Consider the following 18,847-nt stretch of genomic DNA (forward strand, 5'->3'; position numbering starts at 1 on the left):
CTGGTCTTCCGCTTTTCATGTGTTTCGTAAATCCGACGCAACGATAATAACAGATCTTCAGGTATTATTATTATTATTATTATTATTATTATTATTATTATTATTATTATTATTATTATTATTATTATTATTATTATTATTATTATTGAGTAAGGTATACATACATGACTAAGGAAAATATATAATATTAGCTAACTCTATGGCCTAGAGAACCCGGACGTTCAATGGTGCAGTCACAAAAGCTCTCCTTTTATTTAGGGGCGGATCCAGAACGGACTTCTAGGGGGGGGGGGTTACTTTTAAGAGCTCCAAACTCTGGAATGAGTTTTATTTATATATAAAATAAAATAAAAGTGTCCTCTTCTGGGGGGCAATCGCCCCGGTCGCCCCCTGGATCCGCAGTCAACTGGATCCAGTTTGTATCTTGCACTTCTATTTCTGCAAGATCCATCTTAATATTGCCCTCCTATCAGCGCCTAAGGCTTCCTAATGGCCTTTTTTTCCGATTGGGTTTGTAGTTAAAATTTTGAAAGTGTTCTTACTTTCTTTTTTCAATATGGCTACATAACCTAAGCAGGCACGCAGCCAAGGGAGGGGGTCCGGATCCCCTTCGAGACCAGAAATGAAAAAATTAAGGATGAAACAAAATGAAATGAGAAAAAGAAGAATGAACGTTAAAAACTTTAAAAAAAAATTACAGGAAGTTTTTGGTTACTCCTTATAAGGAGATTTGTATTACTTGCAATATGTGTTGGCGAGGTGAGCGGGATATCCTGAAAGAGCCAGGGAATTTGAAATTTCTAGAAAAGTTATGGAATTCTCAGAATTTATGCTCCTATAGTAGTTAGGGAGATTTCAAGCTTCCGAAAGTATAGTGCCGTTGTGTAACAGTGTGGACATTTTTGATCATAATTTTTCGTCATCGCATCCTTGCAGTATCAAACATGTTATTTCAAAAACAATTTTCTACTGCTCCTTTAACCTGTCATTTGAAACAGACAGTAGTTAACGGAATAATAAAAACAGAAATTTATGTGGAAAGAAAATTCTGTTAACATTTGATTCAACAGAAAAAGGAACGCAGATATTGCAAAATGTTTTACAAGACATTATTGAATATGTACTTTTTATAATAGTTGAGGTCATAATGAAAGGAAAATTGTAATAATTGAATAACCAGAGGAAGGACGTAAATATTGTAAAATCTTTTTCAATTCGTTCTTTTTAATTATTATTATTTTACTCGAGATTTCTTCATAGTTGTTATTAAAATACTTAGCAACCTATCCTCATTTTATTGTCCTAACAAACCAGTACATGTTGATAATAAAGTAGTTTAGATTGATCGAGCTTCTGGGACTTCAGTATTTCATGGAACCCCCCCTTCCCCCCCGTTAAGAAATCCTGGCTAAACGAACCAATATGTGTTCCAGTAAAATAGTTTATAATGATCGAGCCCCTGGTGTGATGACAACAGTATTTCATGTCACGGACCCCCCCCCCTCCTTCACGAAATCCTGGCTACGTGCCTGACCTGAGCCTTGAAGACTTGATGATTCTAACAATCTGTGGTTAAATGGTATAAATTATGCAGTTCCTCGTTATGAAGCTTTCGCCACGGCGGTCGTTTCAAAAGTAGTTTTCTTTATGGAACACCCTTTAGAAAAGCTGGAATTTCTACGTACGTCCTTGGTTTCTATAATAAGTTGGTCTTTAAGTTTCGCCTCTGTCTATACCAAGTAATGTCGTATAAAATATATTATTTTAAAAATTAATATTTCCTGAAAATTGTAGCCAGTGAAAATAAGTTTTGAATTAATATATTTATATATATTTTCTTGTTTCATTTCAGCTTTGACGTGGAAAATGGAGCCAGTCCGGGCAGGAGTCCCCTTGAGGGGGCGTCTCCTTCGGCGGGGCTTGTCCTTCAGAACCTCCCACAAAGACGCGAATCCTTCCTATATCGTTCCGATTCCGACTTCGAGATGTCACCCAAGTCTATGTCGAGAAATTCGTCCATTGCAAGCGAGAGGTAAGCTAACTGATCGACTCTCTATCTTAAATAATAATAATAACAAAAAATGTAAGTAGCAGTATTTAGAAATTTTTATTTTTGTGTAAGTATGTGTATATATATGTTTGCTTTTGTGTAGAAATTCCCAATTGAAGTAGTTGTGCTTTAGTTAAATGTTCTATGAGCAAACGTTTGTGTCACAAATGAAATTCTTTCTTCGTAAAAGCCCAGATTTCATGAAGAATCCGGCTTGCCGACCATACGATACTTCACTGTTGCCACACTTGGTACAATTGTACCAAATTCAGCCCTTTTTGTCATTCATTGGCCCGTTGGTACCACGCTGGCATTTTCAGCCCCTTTTGTGGAAAAGTTGGTACCACGCTGGCATTTTCAGCCCCTTTTGTGGAAAAGTTGGTACAATTCTGCCCAATTCAGCACTATTTAACAAATATAAATACTCATTTTTAAAAATGCCAGTAAGACTTTTCCTACATCTCACATTACTCATACTGTGCCGTTGGACTCTTTAAAAAATGATGTACGACATTTATTCTGTGACATTGCATCGCATAACGCCATGAACGTTGTGTGGAAAATTCGTAATTCGAACTATACCAGGAAACAAATGACGCTAGATGGGCGCATCCTGATAATTTATATTTTAATATTTTATTATAACGTACTCTTTATACGCGAACTCGGAGATGATTGATTTGTTCCTCGTTATATATATATGTTTTCATATATGATTATAATACCGTTTTGGTTTATTGGTTACTTTGTAATAGAGGCGCATTTGTTTTCCCTACAATACATACCGAAGATGATAACTGTTTTCCCTTTTAATTTGCGGCTTCTGTTATACTTCCAACCTGCGAGAAAAGTTTCATATACTTCCATGGTTGTTCGGGATCCTCCTATTTGGATGCTTTTATTAAAGTTTTTTTTTTTTTTTTTTTTTTTAAAAAAAAAAAAGAGCACTTTCTTTATTTAGACTCTTGGAAGAGGGGATGAGTGTTCTAGAACTTTACTCTCTTAGAGCCATGTATTACAATTAGTGTAAAGAAATGAATTCAGCCCTTTTTGTTTCAATTTGGTACTATTTTTCAGCCCACTCCAGGGCTATGACTGTGGCAACACTGCGATACTTATACTCCAGTGCTATTCAACCGGGGGTATGCATATCGTTGGGGGTACGTAATGCTACTTCTGGAGGTCCGCAGAAAATGTCTGTTGGCAATTCAGTGCAAATGAAATTCGATAACAACAATTTGTGTGCATCAATTTGTATTTATGCTCGAAGACTACAATGAAATTAGTTACAGTTCTATTTCACAACTTCTTCCATTTCCATCAACATATTTGTGTGAAAAGGGTTCCTCTGCATAAGCACCAATTAAAACGAAGCACAAAAATGGCTTGAATCCAGAATCAGCTCTGATTCTCACACTCTCGAAGATTCGACCAAGAATCGAGGATTTGTCGTCCCGAAAACAAGCTCAGTCATCTCATTAACAAGTTAGTTCCAAAGTTACTTTTAGATTTTGAATTTTTAACATTGTCCTCAGTGTACGAATTACCAGGAAGGATGAGGGGAAAATCCTCCTCAGTAGAACTGGATGTCTTCCAAATGTTTTGAAATTTCCCAATTTTCGGATGTGCACTTTATCCCTCTGTAAATAGTTGTTTTGATTGGCACACTGATTGCCTTTATGTTGGGTCTCTATTTGCTTCCCTTTTTAATCAACAGTACATATGTATTAAGTTTAATAAGTTCGTTTGGATTTAATTTGTTTCAAACAGCTTCAGGGGTACACAATTGGATGGCGAACTGTGTCTAAGGGTACGCGAGAAAAAAAAAAGGTTGAGTAGCACTGCTATATACGATAATGCCTTTACAATAAAAGGTGAATACAGTATACGATAAATTTAGAAGACACACTTTTTTTTTTTTTTTTTGCAATTTTTGGATGTACAAATAAAATGTAGATGCTCATTAAATAATCACAAAATACACACACACACTGAGGTTTTTAACAGTCATTCTCGCTAAACTAAATCAATAACGATTTGAGAATTGGCAAATGGCAACCCTGCATCCGTTCTTTAAATTCAATAACGTGTACGAGGGGGTGGAAATGTTGTTGTTCAGAGTAGTGTTAATAAGAATTTAAAAAATGGCGAAACAGTAACGCCGATTTGGAGTTCAAAACTAATGATTACTACACAAGTTTATTATATATTAGTGCTTTTATTACTAGTATTATACATGTTTCCACAATTATCACGCGCATAAAGAATATACGATATATTTTTTGTAATATAACGATAATTTTAAAGACAAAAATCGATAATTTTGTGTTCTATGGTTGGCAACTCTGTGCCGAATTAAGAGTTTCCATCCATTAATAAAAAATAATTTATATACGTAGCCAGCTGGAAAATCATGGTGCTATTTTATCAGTATTGCCAGTTAAAGTAAAATTCCCCTTTTGAAGGTAACTTAACTCTTTGCTTTCCTAGATATGAATATTAGATATTAGTGCTATTGTCAGTAGTATTATACATGTTTCTACAATTATCACGCGCATAAGGAATATACGATATATTTTTTGTAATATACGATAATTTTAAAGACAAAAATCGATAATTTTGTGTTCTATGGTTGGCAACTCTGTGCCGAATAAGAGTTTCCATCCATTAATAAAAACTAATTTATATACGTAGCCAGCTGGAAAATCATGATGCTATTTTATCGGTGTTGCCAATTAAAGGATAATTCACGTTTTGAAGGTAACTTAATTTTTTGCTTTCCTAGATATGAATTGACAAAAGGGTTCGAAATTTGAATGATGCAGAGTAGTTCTATCGTATAGGATAGGCATTTTATTTGAAATTGATTTTATTCCTACTTTCCGTGCAGATTGACTAGCTGTCAGCTACACGAAAATGATACACCTTCAGTATAAGCCTATTTAACGAATTACTTCTTTTTTCATTAAATAGAGGTTTGGTATGAAAGAAGTGTGCATCTCTTTAAAAATAATAATAATAATTTTACTAATAGCTATAATACGAAATTTTAATATTTTAACACATATTTTTTTTTTAAAAAACAATACAGGGTGAGCCAGAATTAACTTCGTATTGAAAATTGTTTATAACTTTTTAAATATTTAACCAATTTTCATGAAACAAAAAGCATTTTCTTCATTACGATGGTAGAATTGTTATGCGTTGCTGGAATTCCTCATAAACACCAACATATCCACCAGTTTTCGCAAACGGTTGGGGATGTTTGCCACAAACTTCTGTAGATATTCCAGCGGTACGTTTGCAAGAGCTTGATGAATTCACTCTTTCAATTCATCCAATTCATCAAGAGTTTTTTGTTTGTTTGTTTGTTTGTTTGTTTTGTACGATAAACTTCCTCTTTCGCCCACTCCTAGAAAAAGGAGTCGCAGGCTGTTTAGCTGCGTCTCGCTGGCAATTCAAAGGGACCACGACGATAAATGGGTGTCGAGCCACACACGCGGACAGGACGTACGAAATGAGGCGAAGACCTATCTTGCCTAAAGATTAGGTCGTTATAATTGTTCCACGTGGATACGATACTTCGAACATAATCTTTAAGCTTAGCAAGATACGTTCTGCGTTCATTGTATCCCGAATGCAGTATGAACTCACAACTTTCGTGGATGTCATGCCGCATCGTGCTGTAACCTTTGGGCAATGTTCGTTTTTTTTTTTTTCAACGATCATCCTCGGATCCTCTCCTACCCAATAATAAAGATTGTGGCAGTTAATCAACCCCGTTACGTGAAACATGACTTCATCTTACCGAAGGATATTACCGAAGAGATCGGAACAATCATCATCTCCCCATACTCTAATCGATGATTACAGTCTTCCGGTGATTCCTGGTAGTAATCTGGTTTCCATGGACGAAAATTCAACTCTTTCTTTAAAACAATTCAGATTGTGTGTGGGATTAAACCACTTTCGCGGTCTTAGTGATTTTTGAGAACTTTGAGTAAACATTTCCTGAACCATTCGTAGAGTTTCTTTTTCCGTCTTAGATGATAAGAAGCGACCGCGTCTCCTAATATCTGCTATAGAACCCATGTCCATTAGCTTTGAATATCGCAATTCTTTATCATCTTTCGATCTACCGAGAAACGAGATCCTTTCAAACTCCACGGTCTGCCATACTTCATACTAGGACGCAGGGGCGGATCCAGGACCAGCTTCTGGGGGGGCGGTGGGTTGTCATACTGCTACTTTTAAGGGCTCCAAACTCTGGGATGGGTTTTATTTATATATATAAAATAAGAACGTTTTCTCTTCTTGGGAGGGGGGGGGCGATTGCCCCATCGTCCCCCCCCTGGATCCGCCCCTGCTAGGACGCCAGCTGATCCCGCACACGCAAAGTTAGGCGTTGTGTCATGATTCACCACTGATACCTGCAATGATATAAATAAAATGTTATGTAATAAATTCTACCAGTGTAAGAAACAAAATGCTTTTTTGTTTCATCGATTGAGAATTATTTAAAAAAGTTAGAAACAATTTTTTAATTGGGAATTAATTCCTGCCTACCCTGTAGATCTGAATGATTTCATTTTATAAATTCGAGGATTTCACATTTAAAAGGTTTTCAAAATTAACAACATAGGAAATGTCTTACTTCAAACACTTGTAATGACAGACTACTGAATCTAACTTACTGTTGTTCAAAATGTATATACACTGCAGTAATTTCAAATTAGCTCAGAGTTGCGGACCGGACCCTCTTTTTATTTTTAAAGCAAGGTGCGGACCCCACACCATTAAATATTGATACATGTGTAATAACAGTGATAGGTATGCAGCAATATTACAACAATTGAATGACAATTCTTTGTTTCTGTTATGAGCATGCAATATGCTGTACATATATACAGGGGGAATTATGTATATCTTTTATAAATTGGAAGGTGTAAATTATGCCAAGGAACTCATAAATTCGTTCCAGGGACTCTTAAGGTTGAGTGGACCACTATCAATGTGATTTTCCAAGCCTAAAAAATACGAGGGAGGACCTAAAAAAAACCGGACTTTTCTTCTAAAAAAAATAATTTATTACATTTTTTACAAAAATGCTTTCAGTCTCCTTCAAAGTACTCTCTATTAAATGCGATTCATTTCTTCCATCCTCTTTCCCATTGTTTGAAGCACCTCTGTAAGTCTGGATACTTTTATATCGTCCAATGCGCTCTGCGAAGTTCTTTTTACAGCCTCAACACCATCAAAACATTTTCCTTTTAGATTTTGTTTAATTCTCGGAAAATGTCATCCTGTTGGTCAAAAAGTTGGATCACTTTCAACCTGATTTTTCAAGTCCTGGCTCAAATTCAGACGAATGATTTGATCCTGTGTGAGCAGGCGAGAGACAAACTTAGCGGCAACATGCCTCATTTGCAAAACCTCACGCTGGCACGAGCTCCAACTCACTCCTACCTGTTTTAAAATATTATCGATCATGAAACGACGATCCTCGCTGATTTTGGGTCAGATTTGTTTGATGTTTTCGTCGTTTCGAAATGATGAAGAGCACCCAGAACGAGCACGATCTTCAAAAGTCATCTCACCACACTTAAAGCGCCCCAAAAATTGTGTGCCGTTCATAGTATCCTTCTTAAAAGCTTGTTGAAGCATTTGGTAAGTTTTTGTTTCCGATTTTCCAAGCAGGAAGCAAACAAACTCCTTGTTCCTTTGAATCTGCCATAACGATTTCGCAGGCGGCAAACGAGAACAGTTGAGAAAAACAATAATACGATCAAACGTTAACCTCCTACGCAGACGCCGCTTTGCCAACTGATCTGTGAAGGTCTCTACTAGACCCACCTAGCAGGAGAACTCTCTACTACACCTAGGAACGGCAGCGCTCTTTCAATCCGGTTTCTTTTGGGTCCCCCCTCATACTGTATTGAAATATTGAGCAAAAGTGATTAAACATATCGAAGCAAACACTAACAAAAACCTGAAAACGAAAAAAAAAAAAAAAATGCTAAATTAACATTTTAGAACCCATTAAAATAATAAATATAAATAAACTCTCCTAGGCAATTGCGTGTGGAGAACCCTTTTAAGACGTTCCTGGGATAAATTTTTAGCAATGCAAAAATTTATTAATATAGTTTTCCTTAAATGTGACTTTAAATGCGTTATGTATAGCATCATCTTTCGGGAGCGAATTAATCTTTCGTTTGATGTGGAAATTCGTTAAATGAAGGAACATATAAAATCGGGGTTATGCTGTTTACATTTTTTAAAAAAAGAAAAATGACCTCGTACTTTTATAAGACTATTTTTTCTATTGGTAAATCCACACCTTTCTAAATCCACTCTTGGATCCACAACAATACAATTATCTTTTCCTTTTTGTTTTAGAATATTTTCTTTCTGTTAGAATAACGTTTATTTTACTTACGATTTCATATTGATACATCATCAGTCACAGTAGATGTGTATAGATGAAGAATTTTGGTGCCACCAAATAATTATTACAAATATAGTTATTTGGGAGAAAATCGATCTCCTAATATTTCTAAATCTTATTTCTAGTAGCAACGCACAAGTGTTAACTTGGCAGGACCACTTTTGAAAATTATAAATATTTGCATACCATACGTTTGTACTGCGTTTGTACCGGGTTGTACCTTAAAAATGTTCGTTTGTACCGGTCTCAAATTCGAAAAAATCGAAAAATAAAGTGGTCCTGCTAAGTTCACACTCGTTAGCAACGCAAGTTTGTACACTGTAAAGATACGGAACATTTTTATTTATGGGAATGTTGATGTTATTTCGGTTGTCAGGGACGTACGCGGGAATTTATTTCGGGAGGGGGTCTAAAGCGTTCCGGGGGGTCCAAATACAATTTGAGGCTAAACTTCTAAAATTGGTCCTAAAAGTAGACTACATTCACAAAAAAGTCGGGATTTCGGGGGGAGGGTCCGGACCCCCAGGACCCACACCCTGCGTACGCCCCTGTCGGTTGTGTTATGTAGTTTCTCGTTTTATTTCTTATTCTTATAATGAAATGCTTTAACTGAGAACATTTGGTACTAGATAGATACAGTACTAGATCATCTAACAGGCGTATCAAGAGTTTTCTAGACTTAGTGGCCGTTACGTCTTTTATTCACGTGACTCCCCAGTTTGCCTCACGACGCTGGCTGAACGCCGAAAGTTGAGAAATACCAGCCGGAAATCGAACCTGGGACGTGAATCCAACCAGTCGTTCTTTCAGAAAAAGTGTTTCGGGGGGGGACACTGCTGGTACTATTTTTATTTATTATTATATTATAGACGAATTATTTTGGTCTCGTCCGGGGAGCACTCTCAGAGCTCCAAGGGGGGGTGTAGTGCCTCCCAAGAAACACTGAATCCAATACTCTAACCAATAGACTACAGTGTTCCCTATTTTAATATACGACGTGTTATCAAGAATACGGTGAATAATTTTATTAGAAACAAGTAATAAACTTACATGAAATTTGATTTAATCTCCTTTAAAGTACTGTCCTTGGCTAACAATGCAGTTATCCCAACGTTGAATCCATGACTGGAAGCATTTCTGGGAAACTTCTTTTGGAAGGGCGTTCAGTTGCTCTGTCGTGGCCCTCTCAATATCAGGAATGGTGTTAAAACGTTTTCCTTTAAGCATGGTTTTAATTTTGGGGAACAGCCAGAAGTCGCATGCTGCTATATCTGGAGAGTACAGCGAATGTGGACTGAGAGGAATATTTTTTCGGCCAAAAATTTGCGGATCGAAAACTAGGTGTGGCATGGCGCGTTTTCATGGTGAAGAAGGAAGCCATTTGCCAATTTAATCGGCGATTAAAATTCTTTTCACAGTCTCATACGAGATGTTTAGTTCTTCGGAAAGCTTTTTTAATAGCCATTTACCTGTTTTAACAAATCATTTGTGCTTTTTTTTTTTTTTTTTTTTTTTTTTTACATGTTTTCATTTATTTTTGACGTCGAAGGACATCTCGATCGTTGCTCGTTTTCCAACCGACAACTTGTCGCTTTTCAATCGCTCATACCACTTGTAAACAGTTCATCAATGCCACCGTTTCGTCACCATACCCTGATTTTGACACTTCATGAGCTTCTTTGGCACTTTCTTTTTGGCAGCCCGACAGACACTTCTGTCTCTGGAAGCAAACATATCACAACTCGTTCAAACTTAGGGTTGCCAATATTTGAAAATGGAAATACCGGACACCCTTCTGGAGTACGTATACTCATAAGATTGTCACATCATCGTTCGTCAAAACTGTAAACAAGCTGAAAGTGGTTACTTCATATAAAATTGAGCGATTCGGGGTTCGAATTTAATAACTTTAGTTACTTTTGAAGCATTTATTAAACTAACTTATTCCAGTTTTGGCTGAGTCGACACGTGTAATTTTTGTCGTCTACCATCAATAATACATGTATTTAAAACCGGAAAGCAATTATGATTATAGCATGCACAAAATATACCTGAAAAATAAGTCTTACCAGCTTCGCTGGGGTTGATAATACCTACATACATAAAATAAGCTATATTTAAGGCTATAACCATTTCCGTATATTTGTATAACTAAATGCCTCTCCAAATATGCTAGATTTAGCCAAAAAATAAGCCAAATAGGCATCACTGTCACTGCACGACAGAATAGCAAATTCGTTGGGGAATTGAATTACGCTATGGCTGTGATCATCAGCCGGTTCGTTTTAGAATCCAGGTTGAACTAAATCTACTTCCGACGGAATTAAAAAATAATCTGAATGGAACAGAGAATAGAATAGGACTAATAAGAGGAAAAAATTATCGGACATTTAAGTCCGGTTTTTAGGCAGTACCGGACACCGGACTAGGAGATCAAAAACCGAATTGTCCGGTAAAATACCGAACGATTGGCAACCCTATTCAAACTCGGCAGTGACTGTACGAAAAGTTTAGGCTTCCGGGCTTACTAGTTGAAATGGATAGAACATCGTTAGATGGCACTGTGCAACTACATTCCCTGTATTTTTTCATTACACCTTATATAGTGTACAGAAAGCTGAAGGCTTGCACCAGAGGCGGATCCAGGGGGGGGGCGATCTCCCCCCCCCAGAAGAGGAAACTTTCTTATTTTATATATATAAATAAAACCCATCCCAAAGTTTGGAGCCCTTAAAAGTAGCAGTATGACAATCCACCGCCCCCCCCCCCGCAGAAGTCCGCCCCTGGCTTGGACCCAACAAAAGGTATGAAACTTTCCGTTCTGAACCACTTGCGACCGTGCAAATTAAATTGCTTTATATCTGTACTTCTCTTTAGTAGATTCAGAGACTAAACAAGTTAGAATTCTTGATAGGATTGTATAGAAATGTGTAAACAAGTCACATTGTTTACAAATATGCTTTAAGTTCTATTGCTAATGAATGCCGTTGTAGGCATATAAACATTCCAAACAGAAACAATGTTCTTTCCTGACAGGCTTCCATGAGTAGGGAATTTCCTTAACTTTTGTATTGGGTTGCCACAAAGTGCGTTGCGCTGCTTTAAACAACAGTCCACAGCTGAAGTCGTTGACGCCTTGTTAGAATCATGAAGAAGCTACGTAATGACAATAACATCTGTAAGAGACAGAGAGATGTGTGAAACAATGGAAGGTTCATAATTTATTCAAGTATTCTGGTAGTCTGCGAATTACAATACAATCAGACATGTTGACACTGAATACTACTAATTAACACAGAATCTTTAAATTTCAATTAGCAATGAAACAATATAGCGCCATGGAAGGGGCAGGGGAGCGGAGTTGCTTACAATTCTAATGTGTTCTTAGTTTTGTTGTCGGAGGAAATACAGTATGTTTCTTTTGCAAGAAAATATTAGCTAAAATATATACATTTTCTTATTAGCTAGTATTCCAGTAAACGAGTGTGACAAATTTTTTGTGTGAGGGCGTGCAATGTCATGTGGAAAAACTTTTCACGCACCAGTAATAATGATTAGTTTTTAAGGAGTTTCATCATCATCATAGGTATTCTGCCATTATTCGCAGGTCACTTGTCGCAATTGAGAATCTTCCATGCTCCACTGTCCTCCACTAACCTCTTCGTCTTCACGTACGATTTTCCTGTTTTGATATCGTTCGTCAATTTTAGTTTCCTTCGCCCCCTCCCTCTCTTTCCTGCCACCATACCTTCTAGCACGTCCCTCATGATACAGTTCCTTCTTAGCCAATGTCCCAACCAGTTTCTCTTCCTCTTTTTAATACTGTCTACAATTATTATTTTCTCTCTCATCATTTCTAACACTCTTCATTCCTTTTCCGTTCAACCCAATTAATCTCTCAGTTCTTCTCCACACCCACATTTCGAAAGCTTTACAGTCATTTTTCATCACTTGCGTAATGTCCATGTTTCTGCCCATACAGGACAAAACTCCACACGAAGCAAGTGAAGAGTCTTTTTCTCAACTCTTTATTCAAGGCCTCACAAAATAGTATTTTCTTTCTCCTAAAGGCTTCTTTCACCATTACTATTCTTGCTTTTATGTCACGTTCACATTTCATATCATCACTAACAATACTACCCAGTATCGAAAACTAATCACCTGTTCTTATTTTCTTCCCTTATACTTCCATATTTGACACCGACCGCTTCGTTCCAATCACTGTGGCTTTTGTCTTTGTAACATTTATTTCCATCCCCTATTTTTCTCAGCCCCATCGTAGAGTTAGTAATTTTCAAACTCATGTAAAGAAGGGTATTTTTAGAAGGCAATCTCCTATATTTTTTTTCCAGGTACACTCTTGATTCTTCAGTTTTAAATCCCTTCTGATACGCCGACCTATGTACTGAAAGTGAGAGTGGGCGACATAAGATAGAACCGAAGCAGACTAAGTTTTTGCTAATATTTCACGTCCCTGTGCTTAAAAGTGGGATCTAACAACAAACAAACAAACAAACAAGCAAAAGAATCATAAAATAAATTTTGGCTTCTAAACTCAAAGTAGTTTTGAAAGTGTTTCACTAAGAATGATGCATCAAAGCTCCCCCCTCCTCCTCCCCCCCAAAGAAATGAAATTGCTAATGATAAAAGGGTCAGGTTGGAGATAACCAAGTTATAACTACCTGCGGCCATACCACTCTTGAGTTAACGTCGAGGGATCAGCACCGAAAAGTTTCTGTAGACAATTTAATTGCAATTGATCCCCAGAGTATTTTTTTTTTATTATTATTTATTTATTTATAAGTAAAACTTTTTGTCGTGAGTGGGAAGCAAGTTTCGTTGTTATAGCGCGTTTAATAGCAAGCACACACACACACACACACACACACACTTGTAGGTTACTAAGCTTTCCGCACATTTTAACCTTTCTCAGCCCCATCTCTTCTCACTCTGCTCTCGTAGGGTTTTACGGAAAACCAAACAAAATTTTGTCAGCATTGAGTTACGGGAGTTTCATCTAAAAATTTTCTACACAGCTGCTTTTGTGTGTGTGTGTGTGTGTGTGTGTGTGATTTGTTTAAATCATATGTGTTGATGAGTCTATACACGTGTAGTTAATATGTGGGTTCAGAAGGGGCACAGTATAGCGCTTACCTCTGGTGCAAAGGATCCCTAGTTCGAACCACGGCAAAGTAAGTTTGTGGCGGACAACATCGTTTTCGTAGGTTTTCTTCGGATACTTCCGTTTCCTCCCACGTTTTACTATCTCCTACCACTTTTGCCCTATTGTCAGAAAGATAGGCGGATATACCCGTTCTATAAGACTTCTTATCCTTATTGATAGCATAGTTTGAAAGTTTAAGAAAACAAAGAATTTTACTGGAAACTGTAGTGCATAGAAATCTTTCAGTATGCGGAAAATTGCCTGTCAGTGTAGCAGAACACATGATTATGAGGATAATATCGATATATTATCATCAGAAACGACTTGCACGTATTTCCCACGCTTAACTTAACAATATTTCTGCAACAGAAGCTAAACAAATATGCATAAATTATGAGAAAATATAGACATTTTGTCAGTAAACAGAATTCTTCTACGGTTATTAGATGTTCAAGGTCATATGAAACACACAATACCGTTCTTGAGTGTCCCTTTTTTCATTTTCTTTTTTCTCCATTATTCTCTGTATATTCAAGCTGGCTGCGAAGTGTAAAGGAGGTTTAAATATTGCAGAAATTTACATAGGAATTGCTTAGATTTGTAACTAGTGACATCTGAACATAAAATAAATCAAACTTTATCTGTAAATATTATCTACACAGAACTGGTTTTCCTGGATCTATCTATATGGATTTTTTTCTTTCTTTCTTTTTGCCAGAAGTTGCACACTTCGCAAACTACTACTGGTATTTATTTCACTTTGAAATATAGCAAATACATTTTGATTTATTCTTGCTTCTAATTACTTTATCAGTTTCTTAGAGTGCTCATTCGTGATAATAGTTAAATATTTATTGGATGAATTAATACTAACTTATCTTTATAGTTAGGTAAGAAAACTTATCTTTGGTAGTAAACAAGCGAAGATTTTAATTGTTTTGAATTGGATTTGGTTAATTTGAATTTAATGTTCCTTGTCAACTATATGGGACTATACTGAGGTAATATCAGACGGGATCAGTGGCGGATCTAGAGCGTGAAAACTGGGAACGGGGGGGGGGGGTCAACCAGAATCCAGATTATGATAGGTATATCATGAGTTTACGCAATTCATTTTAATTTGAAATCCATTTACGCATTTCATTAATAGGAACTAGGAATATTTAATATTTTTTTAAAATCCAATAAAGAATAAAAGGCAACGCTTACGAATGACCTTTCAAAATACATAAATAATACTTTAAATTTTTTGTGACTCAAAAAACTGGGGTCTTTTAGCCCTGGGCTATATCCGCCGCTGGACGGGATCTATAGTTTAAGGTGAAATCTGAAGTAGTTGGCTTTGTATTCGAACAGGACTATTTAACACTCTGCCTCTCCCTTGGACCATTAAATAAATGACGTCTCCTGAATATCAATAAAGAGCGGTGTAAAATTTTAAAAGAATGAAGTAAATGATTATATGGTACTTGTACCGATTATGGCCCGGGTCTCTAATATGGCCCACCCACCATATCTGCAGATTTACGTTGGTGCTACTAGATGACAATATAAACTATGTCCTCTGAGCCGGGCAAATATGTTTACGCTTGTCATGAGGACATAGTTTATATCGTCATCTAGTAGCACCAACGTAAATCTGCAGATATATTGTCTGTGGGCCATATTAGGGACCCGGGTCATATTCGGTACAAGTATTATATTTAAATGAAATTGTAAAGAATAAAATATATACAATAAATAAAATATATACAATATATACAATAATAATATATCATAATAATTGAATATATGTAACTAGGTATGTATTAATTACAAATTTATAGCGAAGTGATCGATCTTTATTGAAAATTCATAGAATTTTTTAGTGCATCAATTCTTTTCGTGAACGAATATGACATGCAAATAGTTGAATTTCTAATATCAGCAATAAGTATAATAGCTTTGAAAAATTGTGTGTTCCAGAACAAAACGTAAAGGGTTTCGCCCTATCTCTAATGCTGAAAATTCTGTTTTCCATAGTTTACAATGAGCATTCGCGCCCCAAATACTTCTCAAAATTGTCTATGGGCATCCCGTTTTTCGATGATTATTCCTCAATGGTATGTCCGATCGGGGCATGTGATAGAGACCTGCACGGGCTGTTCGGCCCGTGCCCAATCCAGCCCGAATGTACCTAGGCCTGGCCCAGCCCGGGTCCGATAAATTTTAAAAGCTTTTGGCCTGACCCCGGCCCGATAATTTTTTTTAAAATTTAGCTCGAGTCCTAATCTTTCTCAAAATTTAGTATTAAACTTGACCTAACCCTAAGAAACATCTTCTAAACTCTGGTTCAGAACCTGGCGCTTGCCCCTCGAATGGTACCATTGCCTCCTAGAACTTTGCCTGTCATCGAGAGAACAAAAACTCCATTTTCTGTAACAAAAATCTAACTTAATTGATTTTAGCATAAAGTGAAGATGGCAATATTGTTTAACGACAGGCAAAACTTTCCCATCCTTTCTTGTCATATTTTGGGTTCAGTGAAGGTCAAGGTCAGAGCTCAATTTATCGCGCAATGCCTGCAATCCTCTATAGTAAAAGTGGAGCCGCTAAGCAATACAAACAGTAAATAGCTATTGCATTCTTTGTAACATTTTCCACGGGCACACTTCTTCAACGTTTGGCTTTATTCCAATTATTGTTTAACGAAAGTGCAATAATTATTGAAAAAAATTGCAATTAATCGGCCCCAGCCCGACCCGACTTGAAGAGAAATCAGTGTCGACCCGCCCAAGCCCGGCCCGGCCCAAAGAAATAACAGAGTTGGCCCGCCCAAGCCCGGCCCGTGCAGGCTTCTAGCGTGTGACCCCTTACGACACTCAGTGCGCGCTCTTGAATCATTATGACAAATTCGGTGAAGAATGGTTCTGACATTTCGGAGATGCAGTTTTTCGGTGACTATTTTTCAATAGTATGTCGGATCTGGACATGCGACCTCTTACGACACTCACACATGCTCTCGGATCACTATGTCAAATTTAATGGAGGACGATTCATGCATCTCGGAGGATTATCCGGATAAACGAACGCCTCAGCTTCGCTCCAATTTAATAATAATAGAAAATAACATATACGAAAAAAATTTGCAGCTCCAGGCCATGGTCCATGCGTAAATACGACCCGATACCTGAGACGAGTACCCAAGAAGATATTGAATCCGACACCATATGCACGCATATTACCAGTTTTTTTTTTTTTAATTCAAAAATTATTGAGCTGTTCGTTACATTGTTGAATTTTTACCGTACTCGTACGGGATACAAACACTGAAGTACCCAGAACACTTAAAAAAAACTTCCATACTATTCAGGTATACTCAAACCCCCGGTAGATTTGACCTCACGATCGTCAGCCTAAACCTTAAACCGCCCGACTATGCCGCACCGGGCAAGAGGAAGCACAACAATGGGTACCATGCTACATAATGGGTAATTAGTGGAGATATGAGCCCTAACGTCCCATTTCACCACTAAGGCTACACGAGAAGGGACCTACAATTTAAATTGTGATTCGAACCACTACTCTAATTTGCATCGAAGGTAGGTACCTTCTCCGGGATTCAAGCCCGAGACTCGTTCAAAGTAAAGAGCATGTTAGCCATTTTTAAAAAGCAGTTCGGTTTACAGAAACTTCATATATCTTTACCATATCTCTCGGTGTCTACATCTGTCCGGAAGACAAAACATATCAAGTACTACTTTTGACGAACCTCAATCAATCAAATGGACGCAGAGGGACAAACGTTAGGATTCAGGTTTGTTGATGAAGGCGATCCATTCACCGGAAGTGGTAGAAATAAACCATTTCCGGTTTTAACGTTTATCAGTATAGAGGAAAAAACTGTAATAGATAGCGAGAAATCGTTCCCTGACATCGATTAAGGATCCCAAGAATATATTTCATCTTCGTCCCTAACTCTGTATTGAAACCAAAAGTGATTAAAATCCATTTGAACTTCCGGTTTCAATTTTATCTACATAGACCAAAAAGGATAAGAGATACCGAGAAGTATATTTTAAATCGTTTTAGCGTTCTAAGAATAGATGCAATCTTCTCTCTTAACCTCCTATTCAAACCGGAAGTAGCAGAATCAACCACTTCCGGTTGAAACACTGATCGCTATAGAGTAAAAAAGGACGAGAGGACTCACAATAGAAATGAATTGCTATAGATATAAGAATTTTCAGTTGTAACACTTTTATTTTTTTCATGAAACGAGACACTACAGGCCTTTAAAGTTGCCAATTCTTCAGATAGATTTTGTTCTTCAGATTAAAGCAAACCGCCTGCAATGTTCGTCAACCCGCTATATATAACTCTTCTACAGGTTGCCTATAACACAAGGATATCAACCTTAGCAACGCCCTAGTGGCCAATGTTAAATCTTATGGTCCCAAAACGACCGCTAAAACCTGTCGAATATTTTTTTAAAAAAATTGAATGAGAACTGGTAAATAATTTATATAAAATTTGGAATCCACGAGCAAAAACGGAGCGTTTCTAGAGCTTGTGGTTTCCAATTTCATTGTCGAACTTATTTGACCACAAACATTTAAACGTAGGATTTTAATACATAGATAACTCCTTCCAGTATACTTTTCAGTAATAATAATAATAATAATAATAATAATAATAATAATAATAATAATAATAATAATAATAATAATAATAATAATAAAGCAATCCTTGTCTGATAAAGATAGATGATATTTGTATTGTGTGGTCCAGATTTCAAGTAGATAATCAGCATTAATATGTTGGACCACCCGGAATATTTCAGCTAATTTCTTTTTTATTAGAGTAACTGACGACGGTAAGGGGTCTTTACGTGACGATATGTGAAAGCAAACTTCTTTGACGTGACGTTTAAAGTAAAAGACCACACATAAACGTAACTCGGCGAGTATTCTTGATCTAGAAAAATCAATATTTATGTTCGGAATGAAAAGAATAGCTTTATTTTTTTTAAAAGTATCTCTCCATTAATTTCTAGGTTCATCCTTATGTCGTTGTTATATATTAGCATCTCTCACCCAGACTGTGGTCCGCGAACCACAAATGGTCCTCGCGGTGTGCCCTTCTGATCATCTTAGATTAAACACTAATCCGAAAAAGACAGAAAACATAAAACACAATTGAATTA

The 18,847-nt window shown here is 36.8% G+C and overlaps 1 protein-coding gene across 6 annotated transcripts in view; it reads left to right on the forward strand.

Moving 5' to 3' along the window:
- Window positions 1–18,847, forward strand: part of dnc (phosphodiesterase dunce) — an 872,058-nt gene that overhangs the window by 321,974 nt on the left and 531,237 nt on the right. For all 6 annotated transcript variants that reach the window (XM_081742182.1, XM_081742183.1, XM_081742184.1 and 3 more), the window contains exon 2: window positions 1,853–2,032. In XM_081742182.1, coding sequence (XP_081598308.1) covers window positions 1,853–2,032 — 180 coding nt within the window. The remainder of the gene's footprint in view (window positions 1–1,852; window positions 2,033–18,847) is intronic.

This window comes from Thermobia domestica, chromosome 16 (assembly GCF_964235325.1).
Source record: "Thermobia domestica chromosome 16, izTheDome1.hap1.1, whole genome shotgun sequence".
Taxonomy (NCBI): domain Eukaryota; kingdom Metazoa; phylum Arthropoda; class Insecta; order Zygentoma; family Lepismatidae; genus Thermobia; species Thermobia domestica.